The sequence below is a fragment of the Trachemys scripta genome, chromosome 4, assembly GCF_013100865.1.
Source record: "Trachemys scripta elegans isolate TJP31775 chromosome 4, CAS_Tse_1.0, whole genome shotgun sequence".
Lineage (NCBI taxonomy): Eukaryota > Metazoa > Chordata > Testudines > Emydidae > Trachemys > Trachemys scripta.
Window position 1 is genome coordinate 49,654,864 of NC_048301.1, and position 13,617 is coordinate 49,668,480.

A 13,617-nucleotide genomic window follows, 5' to 3' on the forward strand; every position below is an offset into this window, starting at 1 on the left:
TATGGACAAACAACAAAAGCAATTTTTGTAAACCAGTGGGGGAAAACTGAGATGGGAAAAGAGGGTATCAATGCTCAGAAATGTAATAGCAGCTCACAAGAAGGAACATCCCACAAACAGAAAAACTGAATTTGCGACATCGACTTTAGTAACAAAAAAAATTTATTCTACTTCTAGTCTTAGTGCGCTGCTGATGGCAAAGTCCATTTTGTTTTTAAACTGCTCATATGTCTTTGTTATTGGAAGTTCTAAGCAGTTAAGTTGTCTGTTTCCAACCGGGTATTTTATACGCAGAAATTTAACTGAGGGGTCAGTCTCAAAACCAATGGGTGGGATAGAACTGGTACCAGTTGCAAAGACCAGAATGTCTTCCAGTGTTGCTGCAGACTCACCACCTAAAAGAAACAAGTTTAATGTTATACAGTCATTCTCAGTTACTCATAAGTTATCCCAACATAGGCATTTCGGGGAAGAACACTGATTAACAAGGAATCAGCATTTTGCATATCAATAACCCAAGTATACTTGCAATTAGAAACAAAACTAAATTAGAAAAAGTTTTCAATAAGATGCAAAGAAAAAACTTTGGGTTAATTGAGGGAAATCTAAGGTGGTGATGCAGAGGAAGGATTGAACCAAAAAACCCACTCCTTTGGCTAACTGAACTAAGTAATGAGGAAAAAGAGTTCACTTACCTTCCACATCTTGTAAATAACCCATCCAGAAATCAACACCTTTGACTTTGTTTACATCTGATAAACAGTGGATTGTAAAGAGATCACCAAGAATTCTTGCTGAAAGTCTCTCGGGTTTGTGACACAACATGCTAGAGAATGCATCAGGGTGCATCTGTATTTTTTCCAATACACCAAGAGTTTTCAAACCTTGCCTAAAGCTGGAATCATAAAAAAGGGTGGCATTAGAAAGTCACCAAAGAACTAATTTTGCTATAAAATGTTTCACAATACCTTTTGTTTTACAAAGGCTGGTACATATAAGTTTTCTATAATTATGAGATTCCTGCCTATTTACATTTACAGTGTTCATTTAAAATTTTATTTTGCTTACCTATGTTACCAACACCAGTTTAGATTGTTAAAAATGTAACAGTTTTGATAATCCAGTTACAAGTAGAGGTTTTTTTTGCATCTCTCTTGGCTTGCACTATAAAAAACACAATGAAATCTGCCATTTTCAGGTTCCTTGACTGCCTGGGAATGTTTGTTTTTAAAAATCGTATTTTATTTTTTTTTTTTCAAAAATTGAGGAGACATCTGTTAATCTTACATTTTATAAAAAATAATTGTAGAAAATTTATAATTTGGGGGTTTTGTCCTTTTAGGACTAAAGCATAAAATTCTTAAATATTGAACTTCCTTGATTTCCTCCACAGTGGTTTCTCTTGGCTTCTTTGTAGATACTAAACAGGAATTAGAAGTTTATAATGACTGGCAGGTTTACAGATCTGAATTCTCTACTATATGCTGACAGATTATATGTTTTAAACTTTAGTTTTAACTAAATGTGATAGTTACATTAAAATCTAAAGTACACTTAAAGGGAGGGGAAATGGGTGGGAAGGAATCCAACATAATTTTAACTGTATTTGGCTATTCAAAACAACTTCAGAAAAATGTATAATGCAGTACAAGACCTGAATTTTAGAATTCAGTGTACATGATTCCATGCCCAAAAATGTACATGCAACCATGTACAAAATTTGCATGCACAATTACTATAGCTTCTCCCACACTGAGTAGTACCTTATTCCACTAGTTGTAAGCAATTTCAATGCTTCTCAATAGTTTAATAAGTAAAAATGAATACTTTAAACTTTCACAACCAAACAAACCTTTCAAAAGGTGAATGAACTCGCTTAATTACATGATAGATCAGTAAGTCGTTCACCAACGTATCCTTATCACATAGAGTTGTCATAGGTCTTAAACATCCAGCAATAGTAAGATATTCATAGCAGTCACTTATTGTAGATTTTAAGCTGGCCAGAGTTCTTGATGATTTTATCTACAGTAGGAAATAAAACATTTACTAGGTATTTGTTTGCTTCATATATGTTCCATCAATAAATTTAAAATTTAGAAGTCTGGAATCAGTAATCTCTTCCTAGCAAGTACTTCCATGACCCCCATCATCTTAGTATCTGAACACCTTTGGCTGAGGCATATGTATTGTCAACAGGATGCAGATTATGTCAAAAGGACAACACTCATATATTGAATTTGATCAATCATATACTATTCCTTAATACTTGCCAAAAACATGCCTACCCCAAAGTCTAATCTCAAATCTAGCATCTCAAGGCTCCAAAGCAAGAGAACACCAGTGGGTGGGGCACTTTATTTACCATTTTTATTGTTTGTGCTACATCAAAATCTGCAACATCTTCCACTGTTGGTTTCACATTCTCTGATCCATAAACAAGACAGTTAAACAGAGTTTTGGAAAAGAAACTGGGAGGTACACCACCATGAACCAAAGAAACTGCAATCATTTTGCCAGCTTCATAGTATAAATTCTCTTTTATAGCTGTAAATAAAGAAAGTATATTTGAATTAATAATGAACTATGATCTGCCACAGTTATCACTACTCTCTCATCTTAATACGCATACAAGACAAACTCTTAAGGCTGAGACAATAACAGTGACAAAAATTCATGGTTATGACCAAGTGAAGGAGCAACTTGCTCACTGCCCCGTCCTTCCGCCCCTCAAGCCAAGCCAAGCCCATCACAATCACAGCGGAGCTCTCCTGCTCTCTACCTTACACAGTGCTCAGTTCTGAGGCATGGAAATAGCACTTCAAGCAGCTCTGGAGAAGTAATAAATACAGTGGAGTGGAGGGGAGCGATAAGAAGAAATATAGGGAAGGGAAAGTGAAAAGAAGAAAAGGTACCCTTTCTGAGAAAAGGTAAACTGAGTGTTTTCTGTTTCAATTTCTTTAGATCCAGAGATCAAGAGTTCCAAAATTGATTGTAAGTCTACATCCATATAGTAATATTACTATCAAGTATTCCAATCACACCAAATAAGCAGTAAAAAACTTAGACAACTTATTCATTGCACAATTCTTACCCCAAAGCTCACATTTTAAAAATAGGAAAAGAAAAGATTAGTTTGGTACACATCTACTTCAATTTTGTGGGGCTCATGGTCATTTTATCTTGTTATCAGAATTAACAGTTTTGGGTTTTTTTCAGATGTCTATTATACTGAAAATTACTTTTGACAGAACTGTTTTACCATAAAATTTATGCTGTATTTACCTTGAGAATCAAGAGATAAGTTCTTTGAGTAAGAGCCCTCAAATAGTGATGAGTTCTGAAGATGAAGCATTAATAATCGGAAAAACTCATGTTTTGATCCATGGAAAGCATCTGTCTCTACTCTACCCTTACAATTTGTGAACTTCACTTCCACAGTGTTTGCAGGATTGAAGTTTCGCCCTCTGAATCCTTTTAAGGCACTACTCCAGATATTGTCTCTGTTGATGTTCAGTCTTGTAGTTTTTGTATTATTAACCTGTAACTTTAATTCCCTCAATATATTAGAAGCTTCTCTTTTTTGTATTCTTAGTTGCCTAGAAGACAGAAATGAGCACATTTTTTTAAATGAAACACAGGATATACAGTTATTGACAATTACAGTATAAGAAATCGTAGATCAGTTTTTCTGAATCAGAAAGTCTATCCTTCTGTCATCCATCTATGGATACTGAAATTTTAGCAAGTTCCTATCAGTTACGGCAAGCCAATGGGCAGACTCACCAGCTGGACTAGTCAAAATAAAGCCCAAGCTTTCAAGTGAGTGCCATGTCTCTTTTCTCAGGGCTGGTTTTATTAATTATCACAAGATACAAGAGTCTCAAAATAACACAAGACACTGGGTAATGGAGGCTTGTTCCACTTCTCACCAAAAGGGTACATACTTCCCTCTTGGTAGTCCTTCCTGGCAATCCCCTAGGACTTATCTCAGGGTATTTCCTCAACTCTTGTTCTCCTGAGAATAAGCCAAGAACTTTCCTTTATATACTCTCCAGCAAGTAGTCACATGATGCTTGACTGACTGACTGACCGACCCCTTGCCATCACATGCCCTGCCTGGAGACTACAACTCCTTAATCTTAAAAGCTTGTGTTGCCCCCTCTGCGGTACAAAAAGAAAAAAAGGGGGGACATCTGGGATGATCCTGAGCCCATAAAACTGGACAGCGGGCCAGGTGTACTGAGCACCCTTAGAAATTTCTCAAGATAGTGATCTCAAAAAAGGGATGATCCTGGGGAAAACCTGGATAAGTGGCAACCCTATAAAGGACCACAGACTGTAACAAGTACATGGGAACATACTGCCCTGATGGAGTTACATGAACATTCTGGAAGCTAATAAAGATAAACACTTAAAAACCATATACTTAGTCTGATGTAAAGTCTCTAACTTAAAAAGAACTCAATTTCAATGATTTCTGAGATATACTAATAAATTATTTCAGATGTAACACTGTTGAAACCATGTATTTTAAAGTAACAAAAAATTAGTTACAAAGTTACAATCAAGTTCCATTAGAATTAATAAACTGCCTTAGCTTCACTGTATTTATTACTTCTTGTCGTAAAATTCTCTCCTGAGCCAAACTACCACTATATTGTTTGAGCAATGTTCAAATAAGTGACAAAGTATATGAAAACATTTGAAAAGCTTGTAATTTGAGAGTCTGATCAAGACAAATTTATAACTAAGTTAACATTCACTCTTTTAAAAGTGTCAAATATCAGCCGTGATAGCCTGAGATATCAGGATATCAGACAGAATCTGGCCATGATATCCTGAGAGAAAACTGACCTGCCTTCGAGCAGTGGGTGGAAGGCCAAGATGGCCACTAGATGGACTTTGACGGATGAGAGCAACAAGCCCTGGAGCCTGAGGTGCAGGTAGTCTAGAATGAGCTGCAACGGGGCTCGCTCAGGACAGACCCCCTTATTCGCCATCCAGCATGTGAATCGCTTCCATTTGGCCAGATAGGTGGCCCCGCTGGAGGGCTTTCTACTGCCCAACAGGAGTTGCTGGACCTCAGACGGGCACTGCCATTCTTGCACGTTTAGCCACGCAGCAGCCAAGCAGTTAGATGAAGTGTCACTAAGTTCAGGGGCAGGAGACTGCCGTGGTTCTGGGACAACAGGTCCACCCTGAGCAGCATCCGGAACGGGATAACCACCAAAAGGTCCAGTAGGGTGAACCAGTGTTGGCATGGCCATGCCGGCACTATGAGGATGACCTCTGCCCTGTCCTGCTTGATCTTCATGAGGACCATTGGCAGCAACGGCACTGGAGGGAAGGTGTACATCAGAGCCCCTGATCATGTGATGAGGAAGGTGTCCGACAGTGATCCTGTCCTTGCCCTGGAATGAGCAGAAGACATGGCATTGTCTGTTCTGCCTGGACACGAATAGGTCCACCTGGGGAGTTCCCCACCTGTGGAAGACCGAGCTGACCACCTCCGGGTGAAGGGACCACTTGTGGCAAGATGAGAATGCCCTGCTAAGGTGGAGCACCCAACCGTTCATGGCCCCTGGGAGGTGACCAGCCACAAGACGGATGTCATGCTGCAGACAGAAATCCCAGAGCCGGAGCACTTCCTGGCAGAGGGCAGATGACCTGTTAATATAGAAGATTGTGGCTGTGTTGTTGTCCGCTAGGACCTGAACAGCCCAGCCTTATATGTGAATTCAAAAAGCTTGGCAGGCTAGGCAAACCGCCCTGAGTTCCCAGACGTCAGTGTGAAGGGCCCGATTGAGAATGGACCACTGGTCCTGAGCACTGAGATCGCCCAGATGGGCTCCTCAACCCAGGTCCAAAGTGTCGGAGATGAGCGTCACTAACAAGACCGGGCCTGCGAATGGGACTCCCTCCAGCACCGACATGAGATCTTGCCACCAAGTAAAGGACGACAGCACACTATCTGGAATCCTGAGCACCCGGTCCATACTGTGCCGATTGGGTACATAGACCTACGCCAGCCACGCCTGTCGAGGCCTGAGGAGGAGTTGCGCATGCCGAACCATGTAAATGCATGCCGTCATATGACCCAGCAGGGCAGGCACATGTGGGTGGTGGTGAACAGCGGGGCATGCAGAGACGAGATGAGGTCCACCATGGCTCAGTACCGAATCTCGGGGAGGAAGGCTCTGGCCTGAGTGGAGTTGAGTACCGCCCCAATGAACCGTGTGCGTTGCACTGGAGTGAGGGTTGACTTTTTATTGTTTATTATTGGGTCCAGGTCGCAGCAGGTGGTACAGACCATAGCGAGATGCCTCTGCACCTGATCCGAGGACTGGCCCCTTATCAACCAGTCGTTGATGTACGGGTAGATTTGGACCCCCAGACGTCGCAGGTAAGCGGCTACTGGTGCTATACACTTGGTGAACACTCTCGGAGCCGACAAGAGACCAAAGGGCACTGCCATGAACTGGAAATTGTGCTGGCCTAAGGTGAAATGGAGGAAACACCGGTGCCCCAGGAATATGGAAGTATGTGTCCCTTAAATTGAGGGCGGCGTACCAGTGTCCTAGATCCAGGGATGAGATGATGGAGACCAGGGAAACCATACGAAATTTGTTAGTCTCTAAGGTGCCACAAGTACTCCTGTTCTTCTTCATACGAAACTTGAACTTTTTGAGAGACGTTTTGAGGTGACGCAGGTCTAGAATAGGTCCGAGGCCCCCTTTTGCCTTCAGAATGAGGAAGTAGCGGGAGTGAAATACTCTCCCTTCCATGCCTTGCGGAACCTCTTCCACTGCCCCTAGGCACAAGGTTTTCAACCTCCTGAATGAGGAGTTACTCATGAGAAAGGTCCCTGAAGAGGGACGGGGAAGGGGGTTGGAAGAGTTGGTCGGCTACAGACTGCAGGGTATAGCCTGACAAGACAGTGTCAAGCACTGATTGGTCCGAGGTGACTGGAAAGGGCGGAAGGGGTTGAGGAAGATGGGAAACAGATCTGGTACAGTGACTGGGGCGTCGTCCTTGGGCACACCCTCAAAATGACTGCTTTTGGCTGCCTTGGTCCCTGGAAGGACCAGGCTGGGCAGGTGGACGAGACAACGACTGATGGCATCGCTTAAAACATGTCTTTGTCCTTCTTTTTGTGGGACCAGGATTGAAAGGTACCCCAAGACCTCGATGATGGTGGAGGCGGAATGGCTTTCTGGCCTGCGGAAGAGTATGTAGACCCAAGGAGCGCAGCCTGGGAGAAGCGATGGGAATATGGTGCCGGCATAATAGACACCCCTCTGTGGATTCCAGTACTGCCACTGGGTGGGCCATTGTCCTTGATCCCAAGCTGGTGTCGCAGGCACCTTGGCTGGTTCCCGAGGCTGAGAGATGATTTGCTCCATATAGGGGAAGGGCTGAACTGTCCCTCCAACAGGACTACTGCCCTTCTGATGACCAGGGTGGGGCTGTGGAAACCTGAATCTGTTGACTGACTGGTCAGCGACCAGTACTGGGAAGGCAAGAGCTGGTGCCTGCCCGAAGAATGGTAGCAGGGCTCCAGCAACCGGTGCCATGACCACGAACGGTCTCGTATTGGAGGGGACCGATGTGAAGGAGATTTGTGAGGTGATCTCTGATGGGAGGATTGTCGGTACCGAGAATACGGGGATCAGCGTTGCAACTCTGATTTTCTGCATCCCATAGGCGGAGACTATGGTGTCGGAGATCTGGGCCTCCTGGCCAGAAACCGGGGTTGCGGTACTGGGGTCCTTGGCTGTGGCGAAGGGGAACGACGCCTGCAGTCTGGGGGGCATTCCACTGCCTTTAGGGGTGGTTCCATCACCAGCTTGGACATCTGAGCTGGTCTCTTGGTGGCATCCGCCATATGGCCAGACATCTGCAGTGCTGGTCGGCCTAACTGTTCTTTGGCCGCTGGGCCCACCTCGGGCGCAGATGGCCCTGCAATGGGCCAGGACCCCTGGTTGGGCTAGGGGGTCTGACCACAGCGATACCCCCGAGATCCTCTGTTGCAGGCAGGACACCTAACTCAGGTCCTCTTCCCGATGTTCCCTTGCGCGGTGCCTGCGGACCAGACGACTTAGACCGCTTCTTTGGTGCCAGGCGGAAGCTGGTGCTGGTGGTGCACTGTGTGCCAATGCCGAAGTACCAGGCGTGGAGTCCGAGTGCGAGGGCTCCGATGCTGGGTGCAAAGCAGCCTCCATGACAAAGGCCCTTAATCGAATGTCCCACTCTTTTTGAGTTCAGGGATGAAAGATTTTGCAGATCCGGCACTTGTCTTTTCTATGGGACTCCCCCAGGCACTTCAGACAACTCTCGTGCGGGTTGCTGATGGGCATCGGCCGGCTGCACTCAGAACATGTCTTGAAGCCTGGGGTATGCCCCGCTCCAGGACAAAGTCCCAGCCTGGGCTCTAACTACTAAAACACTTAACAGCTAACTAATCACTGACTAAATAACAAAGGAGAACAACCTGAACAGTGAAGAACCGCTAATGCTCTTGCTAAGCAAGACCAGGCGCTCCAACCAACCGTCACGGGCAGTAAAAAGAAACTGAGAGAGCGTAGGGCCAGCGGCGCCTTATATATTGCAGCATAAGTGTGGCATTTCAGAGGGGGCCACAACCAGCCCTATGGATACTACTAAGGCAAAAGTCTGCGACAACTGTGCATGTGGGCATGCACACACCTAGAATGGAATCAACATGAGCAAGCACTCGAAGAAGAATTTCATAAATCAGGATTTTCAGCAAGTTCTTAGGTTAAGCATTCTATTTTGCACTTTCAGTGTATATATCCTAGAGGAAATGCATTTCATTTTATACAATCTAGAGCAGACCTGGGCCGCCAGATGCTTTTGGATAGAACAATAACACTTTTTCTTTACTTATTATGATAGTTATTGCAGGGTGAAACACGTTTCTCTGGAGTATGGACCTTGACAAAGAAATTTGGGCCTTGATAAGAAAAAGAATTGACTACCCCTGATCTAGAGAGCCTTGTTCAATATGAAAGAAATATTAACTTACATTCTCTTTACTGATAGATTCCTTGATGAAGAATTGATCAGTGGGGATATGGACATAACCATCTTATTAGATGCTGGAAGGTCTAATAATGTGCCAGAACAGCTTGACTCCTTGTACATCATCTTTGGTGACCTGGAAAGGGAAAAGCTATTACAAAATTAATTTCTCATTCTGAACTTTATGTAAACATTCATTTGAAAGTAACAGTACATCTGTTTACCACAAGTGTGATTTAAAGAACCCTATGTTACTATAAAGCCATAGAATCACTTTGTTTCTATACACAATTTTCAACATATAAATGATTGCCCCAACAACTAGAAGACACTGAAGTAAATTTTGTCATCAATAATTTACCTTGCATTCCTCAGACCCACCTCTCTTTTACATAATCGAATAGTTGCTGAACCCTAGAAATGTTGACATTACCACCACCGTTCAGCACTAGAAAATGGAATAAATTCTGTCTCTGGAAATATTGTAACCTTCATTTTTTCAGTGCATAGTGGTTCTATGGTTTTCTACAGTGTTATATCCCATATAGGACAAACTGAAATTTGAGAATCCTTGAGAACCATTAAGTACTGATGTTATGTTATGTTACTCCCATAGGTAGACTGCATTGTATGATCCAGTGCTGGTATTAGTTGGCACCAGCTCAATACACACTACTGAAAAAACTTGCTGCAATTTTTATCTCGCCTTTTAATTACTAAGTAATGTTGTAAATTCCAGTTAAGTCTTCTAGAGTTACTCATAATCTGGTTTTGTTTAGCTCCAAAGATGGCAAAATTCCTATATTTACATGCAAAAAAAATTAAAGCAATGTTAAGGTTGCAAAATTAAGCACTCAAGAACTAGGAAAGAAAGTGGAATGCTGCATGTACAATTTCTGTGCACAACAGTCATCAGTTATTTAATCTCTTATATGCCCCAGAGGAACAGTTAAACTTGCATGTACCCTCAAAATAAAAATAAAATCAAATAAAAAAAGTAAAGTTTTCTGGCTTTTGAGACCCCTAGCACTGAAACTTCAACTTTCCAGAGTATGCAGTTCATAGGTGATAAATTGCACTGCCATCTCCTGCTACATACTGCAGAAACCAAGGGAAGGAATGCCAGCTGATTAGTACATATGGAATGAGGGCAGCAGTCCCATGGCAGCCTTCAAAAATGTATCTTAACCTTAACTACAGTAGGTGTGTTACTACACCCATGATAAATAACAGTTACTTATCTTACAGTAACTCGGGTGCTTTGAGATATTAGTGTGGGTCCCACTGTAGGTGCACATGCACCTCATGTGTGCCGTATCAGATTCTTTAAAATGGTGGTGTTTCTTTGGGCAGTGCATGCACCCTGTGCCTTATCATGCTCCTGGACTTGCTAGGGCATAAAGGCAGAGCAACTGTAATCCTCCCTCAGTTTCCTCATGATTCAAAGCCACATTAGGTGTGGCTCATAAACTGGGGACAGAGTGCAGGTTGTGAGAGGCCACACCAACGACAACATCTAAAAAAACCCCCCATAATTACTGTAGGGTAAGTAACCATTCTCCCTTCTTCGTGTATATGTCAGTGTGGATCCCACGGTAGGTATCTGGCAAGCAGAACCCCTCTGGATGGTGGGATGAGAAGTATCAGCTGCATCAGTCAAACAAATTGTAGTACTGTTCTAATAAACATGGCATCTGCCCTGACAGCTAAGTCCAGTGCACACTGCTTCACAAAACGTAATGGGTGCCTTGTGGATCTCAAAAACTGGTTCATTTCTGAAGTTGGCAGAGAATGACGCTTGAGTTCTGATGCAGTGAGCATTCTTGTTCAGTGGAAGAGGTACATCACCCAACTGGTAACACAGCAAGATACATTGTGTTATCCACCTAGATACTCTTTGTGATGAGATGGCCTGGCCTTTGGAATGGTTGGTTACAGCCAGAAACAACCAGGGAGATGGCCTAAACAGTTTGGTTCTGTCAATGAGTAAAGTTAAGCTCCGGAGATACCCTGCATAGGAAAAATTCCCCCTGATGTAGTGTTGGGCTTTGATAATAGGTTGGTACAGATGGAAATCTGAAACCACCTTGGGATGCACTTGGAGTAAGGTTTCACCACCACTTTGTCCTATGAAATGTTATGAAGGGAAGGATGGTCAGCCATAAATACTTGGAGCTCGCTCATTTTCATACTAGTAAGAGCAACTAGAAAACAGTCTTCAGAGTGAGATGACGTATTCTCAAAGGTGCTCAAAGGGAGGCCCTCAAGAGGACAATGTTGAGGTCCCAGGCAGGAGCAGTTTCTCTGACCGGTGGGTAAGTATGTAACAGACCACTGAGAAACTCTGATACCATTAGGTGGGAGATGATGGAGCATAAACAGGACGGGAGGATGGCACACTGAGATCACTGTAAGGTGGACCTTAATGGAGCTGAATGAAAGGTCAAATGTTTCAGATGCAGCAAGTAGTCAAGGGTCTTTGGTACCGAAGCCTGTGTAGGGTCCAGGTTATTTTGGGCCACCCATATGGAGATACACTTCCATTTTAATGAATAAATCTGTCCGGTGAATATCTTCCAGTTCTGTATCAGTCCTTGTCCATGGCACTCAACCAGCTAACATCTAGATTGCGAGATGCAGGGATGTTGCGTCTGGATAGGGTATCTGACTGTGGTGCTGTGGAAATCAGGTCTGAGCAGTTTGGAGTTGAACAAGCAGCTGAATGGACATCGGCAGCAAGTCCATCACCCTAAACTGCCTAAATAGCAAGCAGAAACTATGAGGATGACATGCTGTCTCTCATCTGACTTTGGGGATCAGGGGAATAAGCAGGAAAGCATACAGGAGGCCATTTTGCAGTGGAATTAAGAAGGCATCTGGTAGCGATCCTAAGCTCATGCCCCCTCTGGAACAGAAGTCCTGATACTTAGCACTGTCTTTGGTTGCAAACAGATCTATCACACAGACACCCTTGCCCATCGATGAAATATCGGCTCTATGATGGACCTCTGCAGTGATTACTCGTGACTGGTCTTGGATTGTCTGCTCAAGTAGTCTGCTAGGTTGCTGCTGATTCTAGGGAGGTGAAGTTCCAAAGTTACCTGAGCTGGTGATACCTTTTCCAGAGTTTAATGGCCTCTCTGCTCGGTTACTGAGTGCACCATGGACATGCCTGTCAAAAACTAGACTGCGGCTTTTCAGATGACAGGTAGGGATCCCATACAGGCTAGCCTGATGGCTCTGAATTCCAGGACATTTATGTGAAGTAACATATTCTGGGGACTTGGTCCCTTGCATTTGTAGGTGATCCAGGTGGGCCTCCCACATGTAGGATTGATTTAAATCAAAGCAAATTAAATCACCATTTTAAATCGTGATTTAAATCAGCAAGCAGGAAATCTTAATTTAAATTATTCATTTAAATTATGTTTTACATTTGTACTTTTCAATTATTTTCCCAAAGAAAGCTTGGTAACCATTAAAACATGTTATTTTCAACTAAATATAATCTTTGCACTAAATCTGGTACTTCTTTCTGCAAACCAGGAGGATATAATGTATCTATATTTTCGTATATAGTTTAATTTAACTTTATTTGGATTCTTATATTTTTTATTTATTTAGGTTCTTAATTTTTACATTTTTATTATGTTAGAAAATGGTGAATGATGCATTTCTTATGTACTAAATTATTAATTTACTCGTAATTTGTGTCAAATTCTATTTGGATGGAAATTCAAATTTAATTAAACACAAAAAATAAAATTGCCTTAAATGTGCTGGATACAGAAGAAAAAAGTTTATCAAAACATATCTTGCATTTAAAACTAACTGATTTATTAAACAAAGGAAATATTTAAGTATCTTTAAGCAAGATACAGACAAACTGGAGAGACTCCAGAGGGGAACAACAAAAAATGCTAAAAGATTTAGAATCCCTGACTTATCCGGAAAGGTTAAAAAAACGAGGTATGTTTAGTCTTGCAAAAAGAAGACTGAGGGAGGACAGGATAACAGTCTTCAGAATTGTCAATTGTTTTCCATGTCCACTGAAGGAAAGACAAGAAGTAATGGACTTAAGCGGCAGGGAGGGAGATTTAGGAAAAATTTGCTAACTATAAGGATAGTTCAGCACTGGAATAGGCTTCCAAGGGATGCTATGGTATCCGTGTCATTGGAGAGTTTTAAGACAAGGTTAGACAAACACCTGTTAGGGATGGTCTAGGTCAGGACTTCTCAAACTTAGAGGCACCATGACCCCCTTCTGACAAAAAAGTTACTACATGACCCAGTCAGTGTTCCCTCTAATATTTCCCATCCATGTGCAGAATGAATTTTGTTATGTGCACCAATATGGAGGTGATGTGTGACACATCACCTCCATATTGGTGCACATAAAAAAATTCATGTGGCGGGGAGGGGCCGAGGGGTTTGGAGTGTGGGAGGGGGTTCAGGGCTGGGGCAGAGGGTTGGCGTGTGGGGTGACGTCTCCAGCTGGGAGTGTGGGCTCTGGGCTAGGGCTGGGGATGAGGGGCCCCGGGCTGGGGCAGAGGGTTGGGGTACGGAGGAGGT

The 13,617-nt window shown here is 43.0% G+C and overlaps 1 protein-coding gene across 2 annotated transcripts in view; it reads right to left on the bottom strand.

Annotated features, from left to right (window-relative positions):
* G2E3 (G2/M-phase specific E3 ubiquitin protein ligase) overlaps nt 1-13,617 on the bottom strand; it is a 52,070-nt gene continuing 38,453 nt past the window's right edge. The window contains exons 12-17 of one of the 2 annotated variants that reach the window (XM_034768731.1): nt 9,050-9,181; nt 3,286-3,599; nt 2,366-2,547; nt 1,853-2,025; nt 696-895; nt 1-395 (exon numbers count right to left, since the gene is read on the bottom strand). In XM_034768731.1, coding sequence (XP_034624622.1) covers nt 163-395; nt 696-895; nt 1,853-2,025; nt 2,366-2,547; nt 3,286-3,599; nt 9,050-9,181 — 1,234 coding nt within the window. In that variant the 3' untranslated portion in view covers nt 1-162. Of the gene's footprint in view, nt 396-695; nt 896-1,852; nt 2,026-2,365; nt 2,548-3,285; nt 3,600-9,049; nt 9,197-13,617 lie in introns of both variants that reach the window. The other variant, XM_034768730.1, reaches the window with a different exon arrangement.